The sequence below is a fragment of the Syngnathus leptorhynchus genome, chromosome 12 (genome assembly GCF_054491065.1).
Source record: "Syngnathus leptorhynchus isolate UIUO chromosome 12, UIUO_Slep, whole genome shotgun sequence".
Taxonomy (NCBI): Eukaryota; Metazoa; Chordata; class Actinopteri; order Syngnathiformes; family Syngnathidae; genus Syngnathus; species Syngnathus leptorhynchus.
This window is the reverse complement of record NC_141206.1, coordinates 10,165,097-10,182,894: the sequence shown is the minus strand read 5'-3', so window position 1 is coordinate 10,182,894 and position 17,798 is coordinate 10,165,097. Positions and strand designations below refer to the sequence as shown.

The window sequence follows — 17,798 nt, the reverse complement described above, 5'->3', positions numbered from 1 at the left end:
CACACATACAGGAGTGTGAAAAAGTTACCATGTGTCCCTTCTCTCCATGAGGTCCTTCTTTTCCAGGGTGACCCTAAGAATCATGACAGTCAAAAAAATATCGTCTCATCAACACATAATGATAATCATAAAGACTTATCGTGATGGCCAAAGATCATCGTAAAGACATGATATTATAATTAAAGGACATCATCAATCTTACTAGAGGACAGAATAAATGAAAAACGTCATTTGGAAGTTTGCTCTTATCACGCAAACCGGACTTGATAGCCGCGTGTATCAATTGAGAATGTATACATGCACGCACACATTCCTTATTTGAGCCCAGAGAGTGTGCCGAGATTGGAAGGAATTGCAACGCTGATGGCTTTCCAGTGTTGCCACTTTGGAAAGGAAATGGATCCGAGATGAGGTACAGGCGGGCGCCGGCAAACAAATGGAAGTGTAGAAAAAGAAATAAAGGAAGTGCAAAGAGCTATTTGTGCTCTCCAGGCTAAGGAAGGATAAGGGAGGGAGGGGGCGAGGGAGGGCATTACGGGCACAATATTGAGTCATATGAATGGCTGTTTTTATAGCTACAAAATTGACAATGGGTTCCTGAGGGCGTTGAAATAATTTAAAAAATGATGCAAATATGTCAATTTAAAATAAAATGAAAATGTGCTTCTAAAAATGTCTTTGGGAGAACGTGGTAAAAGGGGGACTCACAGGTGGTCCGTCAGCTCCTGGCATTCCTGGCAAGCCGGGCTTACCAGTGGGACCCTGCAAGTACAAAAAAAACATTAATTATATATGTCATGCTACTAGATGTAAATCTGCATGCGTTGGAAGAAACCAACTGCATTATTTAATAGTTGACTCATTAAAAAGTAGATGGGAGCCGTGTTTCACTTTTGCCTCAGAGGCACGGTGTGCTCATGACTTAGCGTTAGCATTCGCATTAGCATCCCATTAATGGAGTGCAGAGGCGGCAGATTAATGCTTCAAACATAGTTAAGTTTTGCAAAAACGGAGGTTTCACCTTCTCTCCGGGAGGTCCGATAGCACCTTGAGGCCCGGCAAGTCCCTGCAAGGAGAGTGAGAAAAACATAAAAATCATGGATTTTCTCAGAAAGTCTGCAAGATTTTTTCCGAGCCTCAGCTCACCTGAGCACCAGGGTTGCCTTGCTGTCCTGGAGGTCCTGGTTCTCCTTGAGGTCCCTTTGGATTGGGTGAGAAAAAATAAGCATGACTTTTACTCGGCCCATAAATCCCTCAAAAATTGAAATGAGACTTTTGCCTCTATCTCCCCCCCCGAAAAACAGTTGTGTGGCACTTACGATGTTGCCTTTGGGTCCAGGATGGCCGTCCACTCCGGTGACACCCTGCGGGAGGCCACACAATCATGATATTACGGCATCAACCATATTCGTCCGTCATGATTAGCGAGTCGCTTCAGCTGTGAGAAAAAAGGGCGTGATAGCGAGGATGAGGAGACTCACGGGAGGTCCGGGGGCACCCTGAGGTCCTTTAGGTCCCAGCAAACCACGGGGTCCCTGGCATAAGGCAAAGAGAATAAGATCAGAATTGCCAGCAGACGGTGAATTATTCATTTTAATCCACACACAAAAAGTTGGATTTAATTTCATTCAACTTAATTTAATTCAGTTCCACCACTTTGCTCCCAAATGTCCTCCAGTGGATCCAAAAACAAATCAACCTCTGTATACAAGATCATTAAAGGATGATCTATGAGTAATTTCTTTTCTCCTCTGTCCCAGTCGAGTTCAAATTGCACGGTTGGTAGCTTCCACTAAAATGAATTTAACACTCGACGACACCCTCAAGATCACTTTCTGTTTTACGCTTGCCCTGCCTTTGCATGACATCGGGCCAGTCGAGCACACCCTGGTGGACAAAATCCATCATGACTTGAATAAGCCTTCAAGATGGCCTACTATGGAGATTGAAATGAGACTTCCGTAAAATTGCAAGGCTGAAGGTTAGACTATCGTAACTCACCCATTACTGCGGGTTGTAATGAGGCCACTGCAACCAAATAAAGTTGAAGGTCTTAAACTGAGACTATAGTAAATCCTCCCAAAATTGTGCAAGTTAACTAAGAGCAGTGTAAAAATCCCTCAAAGGTTGTGCATGAATCATAATAATAAGCCTCAAAATATTTCCATTAAATCTGCAATACTTTTACAAAAATGAGAAGACTCACTGGTTCCCCAGGAAGTCCCCTTGGTCCGATCTCTCCATCGTCTCCCTGGACGCCAGAAAATGATCAAGGTCACATACGACAAAACTTTTTTTTTTTTAAAAAGTGAGCGCAGTTCTTACCCTCTCTCCATCCTCGCCGGGTGAACCAGGTGGCCCATGGGGTCCTACTTCACCCTGGAACCAATCGCATTGGTGTCAGGAAAACAAAAATGTTCACGGGGGGAAATAATCGGTCACTCACTCGGTGTCCTTTTTCGCCAGGAAGTCCAGCCAGACCATCAAAGCCGCGATCTCCCTGAAAAAAAAAAAAAAAAAGACGTTTCAGCACTTAGAGGTTTTGGGATTGTCGCATTTCAACCCATGTCCAAACGGGGGTCCACGTACCTTGGGTCCAGATTGACCTGGCATCCCTCTGGCACCGTCAGCTCCAGCGCGTCCCTGTCAAGGTCAGAATTTGGATGATGATGATGGAATGCTTTATAAAGTATGTTTGGGCTTTTCTTTGCATCACACATACCCTTCTGCCGGGCTTTCCAGGAGGTCCAGTTGATCCCAAAGGTCCACGTGGACCCTACAAGAAAATTCCCAAATCAGTCAAAATTTTACATTATATTTGGTTTGCCATCATTTCCAATGGGGGTGGGGGGGACTTCACATCATTTGGTGTCAACTATTCACCTGAGGACCGGCCTCTCCGGACTCTCCCTTCACTCCCGTGATACCCGGAGGACCCTGAAAAGATAACCGTGATAGGTGACACAGGGTCGTGTGACCTCGGGCGCGTGACTTCCTTCTCGGTACGCACCAGTGGGCCGGGCCTGCCGGTCAAACCCATGGGACCGGTGGATCCGCGCATTGCCAGCTGGACACGGGAGGGGCAAAACCGTCATTCCAAGATCGAGACGTGCATATGAAGACGTAGACATAGTGGAGTGCGTGTGCGGGGGGGCTCACCCGAGCCTGCTGCATGATTGCCTGCATCTGGGCCTCCTGAGCAGACATGGCCGGTCCCTTCTGACCCGAGTCCCCTCCGGCGCTGAATCGGAACTGAGACGTGGAGAGAAGACATATGTTTGTCTGCCACCAAGAAGAATTTGTAACAGTTTGGATGTTTGTCTCTATGCGGCCTGAGATTGGTCAGCAACCAGGTTTTCCTCCACCACAGCGGCCGCAGCAGCAACTCGGGCCGTTTCCACAAATGCTACACTTGCCACCTAGTGGCCACAAGGCAACGTTGCACCACAATAGAATATTCCACAATCTTTTTCCAAACTGGTTATCTATCATGACTTGAGTGCTGATCCTGTGGTGCATTTAGTCATATCAAATGAAATTTAAATTAAATTAGAAGTAAAAGAATCCCCAGGATTAGATTTCAAGGTCTTTCTGGGTTTTTTTTTTCTTTCAAACTGCCTAATGATAATTACGTTTATAATTTTACTGCCTAGATGCCGTTGCAATGATTCACTTTTTAAACTGTCCAAGCTAGTCATTAGATCATTTTCACACAAATATTCCATCACTCCATTCATGCAAATGAATTTCGCAGAACCCCCGAGTTGTGGTCGGGAAAGCGTCATCCAAAATGACACAATATCAGCAAATTGTTTACAGATTGCCTCATAATGACTTTTTGGTGTCTATTGTATATGAAGGGGTGCTGTCCAGACTTGTGGACGTAGCGCTGACTCACTCCCTCTTTGGTGTGGCTCTCATTAGCTGCTTGGACATAAAAATCTCTGCACTCGCTTGGCCTTCACATATGCGATGTGTTTAATTCTCCAAATCACAAATGCAAATGAACTCAATGTGCTCAGATGGTTGTTGTTTTTTTTTCAAGGGAATCATTTTTCCAGCAGAATGACAGACTTCCTGTCCAGACGGGAAAAAAAACGTAAATTCAAATCTGGGAAACTCATCAGAGACTGTGAGAAGCGAGAACGCAAAATGAAAGCTTCTGGGTCATTTTTTTACCTGATTTGAGGAATCGAAATGGATTTTGTCACGTTCACCAATTTAATAGGAACAGCTGGGAAAAGGTCAAATTAACATGATAATGATTGGCCTGGGGTTTACTTACGGGAAGCATCAGAACTGTGCCAGCGGGTCCAGGTAGACCATCAGCACCAGGAAGACCGGGACGACCCGGAAGACCCTGATGGGTAAGGAAACAAAGAGTGTCAACGCACACACACACAAACTTAAGAAAACTTGAATACAACACTGCAAAACACTGGGGAAGAATACATTTGGAAAAAAATAAAATCTAGGCAAATTATGCTAGTTCATTGCTTGTCGTAAGGCATCTGGCCAAGTTAGATTTTCCACTTTCATTGGCAGATCATTTAGCCAAAATCAAGTAATGTAATCCACATGTCCTTGCTTTGTTTTCATATTTTTTTCAGAGCAGCTTTTGCAGATAGCATTAGCGTTTTCTCCCACGATTGCCAAATAAATCTAATTTCCCCCCTTTTATTGGCAGATAATTTGCCTCATCATTGCTTCTGTTTGTTTTGAAAGGCCACTTTTAGCTGTCTCGCAAGCAAGCTGAGTAGCTAGCTGCATAGCATGTCTTCCTTTAAATTTTTTGATGAGCTCACCAGAGTTTTTTGCTGTGTAACTCACCCTTTCGCCGGTTTCTCCAGCAATACCCGGTGAGCCGGAGGCACCTGGCGGTCCGGGAAGACCCTAGTTCATAAGCACAGAAAGATGACATTGAACTTCTCACATGGAGTGTTCTTCCAGTTGAAAAGTAGTCACACATGTTTTTATTGTATTGTATTATATGTGGGTGAGGGGAGGGGGGGAGTTCGAATGAAAATGGGGCTTCCATCAGGCGGCGCTCTTTATATGTCTATGACTTGAATCGGGACCGCCTCTTTAAGGAGGGGGGAACTAAATAATGGACATCTGGGCAAGTCCATATCTCATCTGGGAAAGCGACCACTCCCTTTTTGAACGGGGGAAATTAAGGCATGTTTTGTGTGCAGAGCGCTAACATAAACAGGCCGGTCCGCCGAGAGAAAGGCAACCAGCGCCAACAATCAGGAGGAACAAGACATGCGGAGGACAATGTTCAGGCGGCTTGACTTACCGCTGGACCCTCAGGCCCAGGCGGACCCTCCATCAGCATTCCCTGCAAGGCACAAAGCACGTGAATTGTGAAAAATGAATGTAAACGACTAGGTCAAGCCTTAACGCGCATTCCTGCCTGTCATTCCGTCACTTCAGCTGGTGATTAATCGGCGCGGGGAAAAAGCCCTGCAGTGCGGCGCAATGCACGGCGCGCCGCGTCGCGCACCACCAGAGTGACGACGTGTGCGTGCACGCAAAGACAAGCGTCTCGGGTTGACTGTAAAGACGTGTTTGCGGTGGGAACATCTTGGCTGCATTCAAGCTAGCATTGTGGTGTTGTAGCGCAGGATTCCCACTGGAAATGCCCTCAGGAGAGGGTGCGCAAAACCACAAGACTTTGTTTTGATGTGTGTAGGGCAGGAGGTGTGTCAACTTCCGTCATTTATATCAAAAGGGCTGCACAGTTTATAAAATTAGGGGAAAAGACCACAATGCGTCGCTCTGGGAATCTCCCGCATGCTACCGGCGGTGCGCCACCTCTTAATGGGGTTTTAAAAGGGGTGCGGAGGTTTGCAAGGAGACTCTTGTAGATGAGCATGATTTGAGAAGGGTGTGCACCAACTGATCTGAGATGTTGCCGGATGGGAAATGTTTGGGGAAGAAGACTGTTGTCGATGACCTCGGTGTGCGAGGGGTCCTTCGACTCCAAATGGATTAAACATTTGAAGAATAAGACTGTTGTCGATAAGAGAGGTGCTCCCAATTTTTAAGGGGATATCAATTTGCTGATGTAGTCTGGCTGGTATCAGCAATGTTGTTGGGAGTGCGAGAGTTTCTGACTGGCACAGTGTGGAAGGGGTGCGTCATTTCTATTGAGATGTTAGGGAAAATCATTTTGGGGAAAAGTGGTGTTCTGGGCGCCAATAAAAAAAAAAAAAACGCAAAAGCCTCCGTGGCTACTATAAATCAAGCGTATCCCATTGGGACATAATTCTGTGACCTCAGCGGTTTTCCATGGCCCACTGGGCCTCGCCCCTCTCAACGTTTACCTCATTGAATTGCTCGGAGTAGTCGCCGATGAAAAGTAGCACGTTTTCGCGACGGCAAAACCGAGGACATCTGTCTATTGTCTGCGAGGCAAAGAAGCTAAGCGCGACGTCAGTGTAAATAGGAAAAAGCTCCGTCACGCCGCAGTGTACACTCGTTGACATTTGTTTTGGGAGTGAAGCGGCTCAGGTTGTGAGCAAAGAAGCTTCGAAGGAATTGTTTAGGCACTGCCCGCTTCGTGTTTACAAATGCCTGACGAGCTCCGCATGGCTCCTCTCCAAATGTTTACATTGTCGTCCCGATGACCGCGGCCTCTCCTCGGCGGTACGTCTGCCAACGGTTTGTGTCTGAATGAGTACACACACATGGCAGACGCAAAAATCCGAGCAGGCTTGGTAACTGACCACCACAACACGTGAGTCTTCGACAACCGAGTCCGGTCTCAAGCCTTTTCATTTGTGTCGCGACAAGTCGACTCGAGTCTACCGGAGTCACGATCTCGGATCAAATGCGTTCATGAAGCTCAGTTAAGTCGGTTCTCATGATGACCAAGTCCATCGAATCAAGTCTTGTACAAAGTTGGCGTCTGACTCCAGTCAAGTCATGTGACTGGAGTGGCCCACCTACGCGTGGTGATACTCACGGGCTCGATGATAGCGGGTTCTCCCTTCTGTCCCTTCTCGCCACGGACGCCATCGACCTGCAACGAAAACATGGCCGTTAGCCGCATGGCATCTTGCTGGTCTTCTTTTCTGCGTCCTGTCTTGATTTTCTTTCCCACTGAGCTTCAACCTCATCATCCTCTCAATGTGTATTGATGTCTCAAGCTAGCTTTGTTCTCAACTAGCATTGTCTGCTACTAGCATTATCTCCTGATGTCTACCTCAGTCCTCTTTCATCTCTTTCACACTCCCCCTTTGCCAACGCCTTCCCTCACCTGGCCGTAATACTCGTTGGTCTCGGCGGGAAGCACTTTGGAGCCTTTGTCCTGGTAATCCAAGTCATCGTAGTTGTCATCGTAAATATTCAGATCCAAATCATCGTAGTTGTTGATGTGCTCCTCTTTGAAGGTATCCAAGTCCGTATAGTCCCCTTCGCCTTCAATGCCCAGGCCCGTTCCGGTGGCGATGGAACCACCGGCTCCGGTTCCCGCGCTGGCTGACCCACCGCCGACTGTGGAAGAGCCTCCTGCTGAAACGGAACCACCTCCGACCGAAACGGAACCGCCGCCGAGGTTGATGGTGGAGCTACTTCCGCCGCCTCCTCTTATGACGGTGGTACTGCTGCTTCCTCCGCCCCCGCCCATGCTGATGGTGCCACTGCTGCCACTGCTGCTACCTCCACCAAGACCGAGGTCGATGCTGCTGCTGCTGCTTCCGCCGCCCAGTGAGATGGTCCCACCGCTGCTGCTTCCGCCGCCCAGCCTGATGGTGCTGCTACCTCCACCAAGGTCAACAGTACTGCTGCTGCCAAGGTCGATGGTGCCGCCGCCAAGGCCGATGGTGTCGCCGCCTAGGCCGAGGTCGACGGTGCTGCTGCCACCGCCAAGATTGATGGTGCCGCTGCTGCTACTTCCGCCAGCACCAAGATGGATGGTGCCGCTGCTGCTGCTACCGCCACCACCAAGATGGATGGTGCTGCTGCCGCCGCCACCGCCGATATGAACTGTACGGCTGCGATTTTCAAAAAAATGAGAATAAGTCACAACTGCAAGTCTTAAATTTCAAGTCCAAGTCCTAAAACTGTGTCATGTGACTGGAGTTCCCTACCTGCTGCTGCCTCCACCGGTGGTCACGTGGCTGTCCACACCGTAATCCCCATCGCCATAATCACCGTAGTCTCCGAAGGAGGTTCCAAGCTAGGAAAACCAAAGTTATAAACCCGAGAAATTCTGGTGGCCACGTCTAAGCGGTTCACCTACTGTGGTTTTATTGATGGTGATTGAGGATCCGCCACCGCCACTGATAACCTTGCCTCCCACAGCACTTCCTATGACCAGGTCATCCTTTCCGCCGACCGCGTTGACTTGTTCCCCGGTGATGGTGACGCGATGAGAGCCGGTGCCCCCAGGTGCTTGCGTCGCCTCTTCGTCGTAGTTCTCATAAGTTCCGTAGTTGTCGTAACCGTCGTACGCACCGGCGTCATCCGTGGCGCTCGCAGAAGAGCTGCTGGACGACGAGCCCGTGCTGGAGGACGAGCCGGAAGATGAAGAGATGACCACTTTTTCACCCGTGCCGGTGGCTCTCACGACTTCCTCCACTTTGGACGCCAGGCCGCCTGCGCCCGTCACCTGCGACCAGATGCAGATTTGTCATAGTGTTTCATGGCCCCGCTTCCCGATCAACTACCTTGACATCCTTGGTGGTCTCCTCATCATCAGATGTCGACTCGATTGTCTTTCCGTCCACGTCCTCGTAGTAGGGGTACTCGTAATAGTAGCTGTCCTCTTCTGTGTTCTGGAGAATAGGCGCACCATTTATCAAAACACTGGAATGCTTTGGACTTGTAGAAACCTCCTGTGGACGCCCCTGTTCCAATTTGTTACCCCCACCACCCATTGAAGAATGACTTCTCACAGGTCATGTTTATGTTCTTCTTTTAACACATCCTACGTTTTCAGGCAGGAATTCAGCTTTGTACAGGCCCATTCATCATCGTCATTGCCCAATGAACCCCCGGCAGCGAAAATAAAGACCGTTCAAAAACGGCTGTCGGGATGTTTTGTTGAAGTAAGTTGAGGAACTCCCGTGTTTTGCTTTGCAGACATTTTATGACACCTTAAAGCAATTAGGGAACTTTTTCAAAGCGAATAATCACTGTTGTGTCTTTTGTTTACGGAGAATCGCCACAACTCACGTAGTCGTCAGTGTTGGGGTCCTGGTTCTGCGGCTGGTCGGGGACGGCCACCTCGCAGTCGGGACTGTAGTGCTCGCAGTAGTCATAGGCGGCGCGGTGGTCTGCTACGATCATTAGCTGCTGGATGTCTCCCTGCAAACAGCCAGAAACAGGAAGTGAGCCAGACGACCAAGTTATGCATTTCAACAAACAACGAAGGGAGGGATGGGGGGGGGGGGGGGGGGGGTCAACAAAGCGGGACATCTGCACATAAACTAAGTCAGGCTTGGACTTCAGAACATTTGTTTAATTTTTATACAGCTTTTGAAGACCTAATCCTGGATGGTGGTGGTGGTGGGAGGACTGCACATAGCGTGAGCAGACCTGCAGATGTTTGACTTCCAGGAGATCGTATGGATGGGGGCTGGCCAGTAGGAAGAAAAAATGCTGACAAGTCGGGTGAGATTGATGGGAAGGCGAGCGCAGGAGAAGAGAAACCAACGCAAGGGCTCCGCCGGATCCCCGGGCTACACGGCGAGCTGGGTGTGTGTGTGTGTGTCTGCACTGTATCGCTTCTGTCCAAACATGTTCTCATCGCACCTCCGAATGCAGTGATGTCATCACACATCATTCCAGTACGGAATCAAACGGGGGGGGGGGGGATAACGAGGTACAACTGTGGGAATGGACTCCCACTTTTTGTGTTTTCGATTAGGCCCCCTCATCCCAGACAGTGCCACTGCAGAACCTAAACCGGCAGCGCACGTTTGACACTACTTAAATGTTTATCAGAATGGAAATTCCATCGTCAGTGTTTCTGGTATCACGCGACGTTGGCTAGCTCGGTTTATTTGTTTTGAGAAGTCTTGGCCTGAATCAACATTTCATTACTTTTCTTGTTCTAACAGTTGGATAATCCCGAGAAGTGTCAGTTTGCACAGTCGACACGTCGAGAGCTAAAACCTGGCGATCCTTTCGTAGTCCGCAGAGTGGGAGGAGGGGGGGGGGGGCTGGGGGCTGATGTTTCCTGCTCTGTCCTTGGCTTATCGCTGTCGTTGACTTTGGGTGCGAGAAAACAAATCCCTACGCTTCCTCCGAGACGGGAGGAATGAAGTAGCGGAGAAACGGTCAAGTGACCGTGTCTCCGTTATGCGAAGATTTAGAGTCGGCTGGCCGCTTGCGTTTGGTCGCAGCTGCGCTCTGAGGGGACAGAGGGATCTCGTAGTTGGGAATGAGCTCACACTTGGTCGGGAGTAACGTTTGCAACGTGACCGTGTTCCTTGGCCTTTGTTCTGCGGTGGCTGTGGAAAACTGACCGCAAATGTTTCTATTGAGTCAAATTTCAACTTTTCCAGAGAAGTATAGCTTGTGATTTGAGTTGTGTGTTGATTGCGATCCTAATTAATTTTGGGACCGTTCTTTGACAACACGGCACAACGTGGAGGCTAATCTTCTGGTTTCCTTTCTTGGAACTCAACATTCGCATCTGTTGTGCAGATGTGATGATGCGGGATGTGAGCTGGCGCTATGCTCATGCACCAGTTGGGTTGAAGTACTATGTGCAATATAATTACACATGTTTCTTAAGTCGCTGGAATGTCATTGTTCAAATATGTCATGTATACCCTGATTGATATGCTAATGGTAGAGGGGAGACATTTCAAATTCGGCCAAACATCTGTCTCCCTACCCGAACCCGACTCAAAGCTATTTAGTCTTTTGGACACGAGCCCTCCGGATTGCACTCCCGAGACATTTTTTTGCAAAACGCTTTGCAACAAAGTGTTGCAACATCGAGCACCGCAAGCATAAAACAAATGCGCCGACGTTTTAAGGTTTTAAGTTTCTCATGGTGTAGTCCTCCGCCAAGGATGCTATGCCTCAGTTTGATGCTAACGTGATTCTCTGTGGCTAAAAAGCGAAGCGTGTAGAGTCTCTGTTGCAAGTCAATGCGGCGTTCATTGTAATATAGCACATTATTCAGTTTAAAAAATCTGTACCATACGAAGTACCTGACCTACCAGGGTGGGTCGCAGTTTTGTTTTTAGCCATGTCGCTCTGTGTGTTATTGCTACCTCATTGCTACCTCTCGCTATTTGTCTTTGATTGCTTGTGAATCAATGACTTGTGTTGGCTAAATGTTCCTCAACCGCTCAGCGTTATCTTAATGACCGTGTCCCCTCGCAGCGTCAGGACCATTTTGCCACGCTGTTCTCGTAAAGCCAGCAATGGTTTCAATTGTTCCGCCTCACCTAGCAGCTTGATGAAGTTTAATCCTCCGGTCAAACGGGGCTTGAAGTGCCCCATGGAGCTGGTTGCCTAGGAGGTCCCAAGCCTTGGCTTAGACTACATAAACAGAATATTTACACCTGGCGGTGGGCCAGTTGGTGAGCCCGAGCGTGGCGCAGATGGCAGCTCACTTCATTGGCTGTAAATCAGCATCGATTTTTGAATATTTTCTGGAGCTGCTATGTCAATGGAAACAAAGCAACTATCTGTACTTGAACCTGCGAGTACTTCTGCCACCTCTCTTAACTCCCTCAGTTTTCCCATTCCACCCCTCCACTAAAGATCTTAATCTGGCCTCTCTCTGGACCATATTACCATTTCCCGTTCTTTTTTTTTTTCTTTTTGCGAGGGGGTGTGGATTGGTGGAAGGAAAGCAGATCATTTTGCCTCCTATACCAGACGGCGGTTGCGTGTTTGGCTTTTCCCAGAAAAAGTGCTGAGATGGAGAAGGACTTATTGAGTGAATAAAAGGGCGCAAACATCTGATTTGAGTTAGGCAATTTATCATGCTGGAACAAATATTCTTAAACCCAAAAGTGGATGATGGGTTGAAGGACGACGGCCTGGCCATGTTTTAGCGGGTCATGTGTTACATCACACATGCTCAAAAAATGCACGAGGCCTCCTCCGCGTGTTTACGGGAACGAAATATCGGCCAAGTGCAACTATGGCTCATATGCATTCGAGGTATACCGTATGTAGAAACATTAAATATGATGTCAATCCGGGATATGAACTTTGGGGTTAATTGTGGGTGTGTGGAACTTTTTTTCCCAGCCCCCCCTCCCCAAATTAAAAGCATTCATCTATAAGTACCAAAGTGGGGGTTCCATATGTTATCCTCTGGAGCCCCCCACCACCACCACCACCAGCACCTGAAGCACCGTCGCTGATAGCGAGAGAAACCTGCGGATGATGTCATGCCATGTAATCACCACTCCAGGGCTGATCTCAGCTGCAAGCTCATCATATTTTCCAAACTTGGCCGCGACCACCTTTATATGCGCACCCCCATGTTCATCTGCCATAGTGCTTAAACTTAAGCCATTGGTTTCCAACGTTTGGCCCGTGGGCCATTTGTGGCTTGCTGCACAACTGGCCCTCATTTGCAAAATTAATTAAAATAATAATCAAAACTAAAATGATAATAATAAATAAATGAATATTAATTAATACCAAAATGTAAAATTTAAATTTTAACATTTTTTAATATATTATAAATTATTGTAAATAAAATAGAATTTTATAAAACAATTTTCTTGTTACTGCACATCACAGTTTTTTTCAGATTTATATTTTTTTGCAATATGTTCAACTGCCGAGCACGTTTTGACCTCCAGCAAATGGAATTTTATATCCACTAATCACGGCTTTGTCTTTGAACGACACAGGCGGCGGAAGCGATACAAGCCACCAGACCCGTACTTATGTATGGACGTTTGTCCCACTGACCACGACATCCACTTGAGAAACCAAACCACAAACCAACGCTTGAGTTGAGGCCTTTGGGTAAGTGGCACTGCTTCACAACTGCGTGACCACCACTGAGTCGGCATGTACTACATTCACAGCAATTGCTTGAGAATTTATGCACACAGCATGCTGACAGAGCAAATATTCCAGAAAAAAAAAGTTTCCTGTGGATGCCCGCTAATTAATTTGCATTAAATTGCATTAAACTGCACGCTTGTCAAGTGACGCAGGCAAGGAAAAAAAAAAACAACCCTAATCAGACTAAATGGCGGCGGGGTGAAGGGAGCAAGGGGAGAACGGTTTGGAAAATATGCCGTGGAGTTTTCCATTTTTTCCCGCAGAGTCTCGTCTGTCCCGCCTGCAAACTGGCAGACGAGCAGCGGGGGAGGTTTTTCAAGCGAGAGAAAAAAAAACATGGCCCCTTCCCACGGTAACAGCCCGGAGTCGGACTGCCGATAGCCCGGCTCGGATTTTTAACGGTTTGGGTATAACGTCACTCTCAATAAAACAACTGCAGCCCACTTTGGGTCTTCCTGGCTAATTAAAAGACTTGCCACAACTTGATCCGAGTCAGCTGTACTTGTAAGTCCATACAAGTCAGCGGAAGCTTCCAAATCCAGTCCTAATTAAGTTCCATCAAAACCAATACAGGTGGTCCACAACTTTTCCTAGAATGGTGACCTGAATTTGTACACTAGCTGTACTCAATCGCTAACAGACGCTAACGCGCTTGTGAAATTAGAAATTGTGTGCACTGCTCACAAAAAAAATTGCTGTGTAAAATCTTTGAGTCAATCGCATATGAATGTGATTTTTTTTTTCATAGCAAGCTGGTTTTGGTTTGCGCTCGGCGCTGATTAACAGTTTCGGAAGATTTAACATCAGGAGATTGGTTGCACGCTGGTGGTGGTGGGTGGGGTGATGTCATATTTCAAACGTTCCACTGCTGGCTCGGCATCTGTCGTGTCACACTGGCCTCTGCTACTAATTATCAGCGTGCCAATACGCCATTTTTTCAAACCAGCGATTTTGGTTGGGATACTCACATGTTCGCACAATAGATTTTTTTTCATGCTTCCATTCTGATTCGCTGTGCTCTTTTTTGCAAGTAAGTGAGTCAGAAATCCAGAAATATCTTCTCCTGTCCCTCATTTTACTCCCCAAAGCGAAATAAGGAAATGTCAGAAAATCCAAGGAACGTTCTTGTTGTCTCTTTGAAGATACAATACATGCTGTGAATACACAATAGCTTTTTTTATTATTATTATTATTATTATTTAAATCTCTGTTCTGGCCAAGTGTCCCAACTTAATGAGTTCACGATGGCTTAACTGCAACGCATATGCCTTCATTGAAAAAAAGCAAAAGTTGGACAAGTGAACCCAAACCTCAGAACAGTTTGTCAACTTGACTTTAAGGGCTCGCGGTCACAGTAAGACAAAGCATTGGCGCTATCATGTAACATGCTCGTCATTTTTCCAATTTCACTCCAAACAAAAACTTGTAATTAGCATGAGGCTAGCTTTAGAAGCCCAAAAAGAAAAAATCATCTGCTAGCTATAATAATCCTTTCCTATTTTCTCGTAGATTCTCACCACACGTGGAAAGTCAATGCTAACGCTAACGCCGTGGTCCCACCGAAGCTAAACATTTCTCGCTGCACAAGTTGGCGTATCTGGTGAGTGTATTGACATTTTTACCACTGTTGAGCATTTAGTGGCCAGATATGTCGAAATGTTGGACACTCCAGAAATGTGCACGGACTGTCGGGTGACCGGTGAGAGTTGCAATCAACCGCACACTGTAATTTACGACGCGTGGGTCGCGGGCGAGCTCGGTCACCGACGCGTCTGCGGAGGAAATACCCGTCGTCGCCACAAACCTCAAACGGGCAGCAATGTCCTTTACAGCCTCACAAAAAAAGTCAGAACAGCTCCATGTGTTCAACATTTAGCTACGCGCTAAAGAGAACTCACCTCAAAGACGTCTTCATCAAGTATTCTGGTTCCGAACACGATAATCCCTTTGGTGTCGATGATGGGGTGGGCGGATCGGAGCAGCTTCTGGGTGGTCTTCTTTTTACAGTCCAGAATGAGGGTGATGGTCTGCTTGTGCACACTGATGGCCACTCGATGCCACCTGGATAAGAAGAAAAACAGATACGGTCCGTTCACACGCGGGCTCGGTTACAGGCCGCAGAATTTCTAGACCGAGGGACCATGTTTATATAACGTCTAGTTTGCATTTTGATTTCTTAATGATACTAAACCTAAGCCTCTTTTAAACCCAACTCACTAGCCCAAATCCCCCAAAATAATCTCTAACTGTAACTCCTAATCAAAGACCAAAATCCCTAATCCCAACATCAAATCCGTCCACCAAACCAGTCCACCTACTTTCCGTCGGCCAGGTTGATCCCCCGGAAAAGCGGGTAGTCCTCTGGTCCGGGCTTTCCCGTGTGGTCCTCGTAGAGGAAGACGGGCGAGCGCCCCATTTCCAGTCCGAGTTGCTGGATTCCCTGTTCGTTGTACACGGACAACAGGAATGACTGGCTGCCCTTTTTGGGCTTCACTGTGGCCAAGATGGAAAAGTCCTCAGGGAACACATCACCTGGTGGGGAGGTGAAGGAAAGAGGTCAGAGAACTGACGTATGTTTGGTGGCGCAAATAGACGGAACAAAAAGAGGACTTGAGTACACGGAAGTGTCGGATAATCCTTCTTGGAGCCACATGAGGAAACAATTTGATGTAGAAGCTGGAGCTACAGTCGCTTGTTAAACCGCCAGAGACTTGTCTTCGAGAAGTAAAAAATGCGGCAGAGCTTATAAAAAGCTTTTTCATGTTGAGAAGAAAAAAACAACTATCAAATTATATAGAAATGCGTAAAAATGAGCACAGTTGGTACTATCAAGACGTTTTTCCAAGCATCCGAGGAGAAGCTTGCTAGCAAAAACTAGCGCTATAGAAAATGGATCAAGATAATGACTCGGGACCACTAAGCAAGTGTCAGGAAACCAAAATAAATAGAGAGTTTCTTCTCAGAAGAATGTTTTATCTTTTTGTTAGACTGGAGTGCTGTGAATAATTTTACAACCCTCCCAAAAAACGTAAAGCGCTGACGACATAAAACCCTGGCGGCATTAGCCTCTGTAGCTTGATTGGCTAATTTGCCTCAGCAGACATTCCGTGGCCTGGGAAGCGTGCGCTATAATTAGCGTGCCCTTTTTAAGTCGTAAAGGTAATAGAAAGGACTTCTGTTTCAGCTTTTAAACCAATCATCCGTTCCCCACGATTGATGACTGCATGTCTGCGCTCGCTCGCCGCAACAGCTCGCCGCCTTGTCCAACACCGTTTAGCGTCTATGTGTCATTCGTTTTGTTGACATTTTTCAAGGATTAGGTGTCAGCGAGCTGAGTTTAATAGTTGAAAGAAATTCTTAGCTGAGCTGGAAAAGTTAATGGGATGGACTGATGTCACTGGCGAGGCTCTTTTGGTGTAACTAAAGCTACAATATGTTAGCTGTTAGCATGGCTTCTAGATTGGATTGGACATCATTTACATGTTAATTACAGACATTAGCCAGCTGCTAAGGCTAGCTTGGCGCTGAGGCCAAAAAACATCTGACGTGGACGGACGGCCCACCAATTGTGAAATCATTACAAGAGTAGAGAGAAGAAACTTTTTTTTTACTGGGGTTGAATGAAAAAAAATGTGGGATGGATGACACTGCAAAGCAAAGAGGGATGATAGACATTGGAAAATGACGACGCTCCAGGGAAAACAGAGGGATGATTGGAAAAGAGGCTCCAGAGCCACGTCAGCGCGATTTAACCCGCAGAAGCCCCGTATGCTAGCCCAGAGGCGGCCAAAGTGCAGCCCTGGGGACGTGCTCCGTTCCAGTATTTACATTATCAAGAGTCTTGAAATATTTATTTGAGATGACGTGATTCCCCCACTTATTTAATTGGATATAATTAAATAAATAGTCATGAGAATGGATCATTATTTTTTAAGTCATTAGTTAAATAATTTTAATTACATTAATTATAAATACAGAAAATACTTTAGAATTTGTACACTATTGGCTGGTAACGTTACCAACTGCACAGTGAAAATGAGGTATTTTTTTACATACTAGAAGGTTAAAAAAAATAAAAATAGAAAAAGTTAAATTCCTCAAGAGAGCTGGATTCAAAGTTCATGCTGGTTCTCCGACATAAATAGTCAACTTACGGGAGCTTATAAAAGTGCCACCCGGGGGGGCAAGAAAGGAAAAAGGGAAATTGCTCTCCCACTATGTTTGGCCGTTATATCCCTGCCTTGCCGCCGTGCAGACTTAGGAAGTTTGTAAAAACGGGATCGACCGAGACACCTGCACGGGATTAGAGTAAAGCGAAACTCACCTGGATACAGCTGTTTGGTGGGGGTGCTTAGCTGCGCCTCTTTGGAGACTCGGTAGGCCACATCGGGTCCTTGCGCCGACCGCCGATTTGAGCAGAAGCCCGTTGTTTTCGTGACGCCTTCGGATAAATTGGGAAAATCTAAAATATTCAAGAGGTTGACTGGTTCCGCTGCACAAAAGAGAAAAGAAAGGCAGTTCAATATTAGTCGTCAGCTTTGTGGTGTGCAAAATATGTACGCTGCCCTGTTACCTTAGCAACAGAGCATGATTGGAAGCAATAATAGCTAATTGTAAGGTCATGAGGCTGAGCTTGATGTTTCTAATTTTTGGCGCATAATTCTCTTTTATTTATTTCTTGTTGACATAACCACAATGGTGTTTTGACGGGGAAGCCTCTATAATCGTGATTCCGAGTTCCAAACACTTACTACCATCCCGTTCCGTGCGGCGCTAACACCACCGCAGTCCAAAAC

General features: G+C 46.8%; 2 protein-coding genes across 8 annotated transcripts in view; one reads left to right on the top strand and one right to left on the bottom strand.

The window, feature by feature from the left end:
* Positions 1 to 17,798, top strand: part of dtwd2 (DTW motif tRNA-uridine aminocarboxypropyltransferase 2) — a 92,982-nt gene that overhangs the window by 55,888 nt on the left and 19,296 nt on the right. For all 4 annotated transcript variants that reach the window (XM_085925729.1, XM_085925727.1, XM_085925726.1 and 1 more), the window contains exons 12-14: positions 2,467 to 2,651; positions 12,843 to 12,960; positions 14,512 to 14,602. The gene's annotated coding sequence lies outside the window, so the exon portion shown is untranslated. The remainder of the gene's footprint in view (positions 1 to 2,466; positions 2,652 to 12,842; positions 12,961 to 14,511; positions 14,603 to 17,798) is intronic.
* The window catches only part of col5a1 (procollagen, type V, alpha 1), a 37,396-nt gene that overhangs the window by 11,789 nt on the left and 7,809 nt on the right, over positions 1 to 17,798 (bottom strand). For all 4 annotated transcript variants that reach the window (XR_015067716.1, XM_085925718.1, XM_085925719.1 and 1 more), the window contains exons 2-27: positions 17,327 to 17,494; positions 15,321 to 15,534; positions 14,901 to 15,063; positions 9,184 to 9,315; positions 8,676 to 8,783; positions 8,249 to 8,617; positions 8,097 to 8,185; positions 7,265 to 8,000; positions 6,971 to 7,027; positions 5,300 to 5,341; positions 4,831 to 4,893; positions 4,286 to 4,360; positions 3,160 to 3,252; positions 3,011 to 3,067; positions 2,884 to 2,937; positions 2,723 to 2,776; positions 2,590 to 2,643; positions 2,447 to 2,500; positions 2,326 to 2,379; positions 2,207 to 2,251; positions 1,482 to 1,535; positions 1,320 to 1,364; positions 1,147 to 1,200; positions 1,022 to 1,066; positions 709 to 762; positions 29 to 73 (exon numbers count right to left, since the gene is read on the bottom strand). Coding sequence is in view for 3 of the 4 variants with exons in the window: in XM_085925718.1 (XP_085781844.1) it covers positions 29 to 73; positions 709 to 762; positions 1,022 to 1,066; positions 1,147 to 1,200; positions 1,320 to 1,364; positions 1,482 to 1,535; positions 2,207 to 2,251; positions 2,326 to 2,379; positions 2,447 to 2,500; positions 2,590 to 2,643; positions 2,723 to 2,776; positions 2,884 to 2,937; positions 3,011 to 3,067; positions 3,160 to 3,252; positions 4,286 to 4,360; positions 4,831 to 4,893; positions 5,300 to 5,341; positions 6,971 to 7,027; positions 7,265 to 8,000; positions 8,097 to 8,185; positions 8,249 to 8,617; positions 8,676 to 8,783; positions 9,184 to 9,315; positions 14,901 to 15,063; positions 15,321 to 15,534; positions 17,327 to 17,494 (2,978 nt within the window). In the remaining variant the exon portion in view is untranslated. The remainder of the gene's footprint in view (positions 1 to 28; positions 74 to 708; positions 763 to 1,021; positions 1,067 to 1,146; positions 1,201 to 1,319; positions 1,365 to 1,481; positions 1,536 to 2,206; positions 2,252 to 2,325; positions 2,380 to 2,446; positions 2,501 to 2,589; positions 2,644 to 2,722; positions 2,777 to 2,883; positions 2,938 to 3,010; positions 3,068 to 3,159; positions 3,253 to 4,285; positions 4,361 to 4,830; positions 4,894 to 5,299; positions 5,342 to 6,970; positions 7,028 to 7,264; positions 8,001 to 8,096; positions 8,186 to 8,248; positions 8,618 to 8,675; positions 8,784 to 9,183; positions 9,316 to 14,900; positions 15,064 to 15,320; positions 15,535 to 17,326; positions 17,495 to 17,798) is intronic.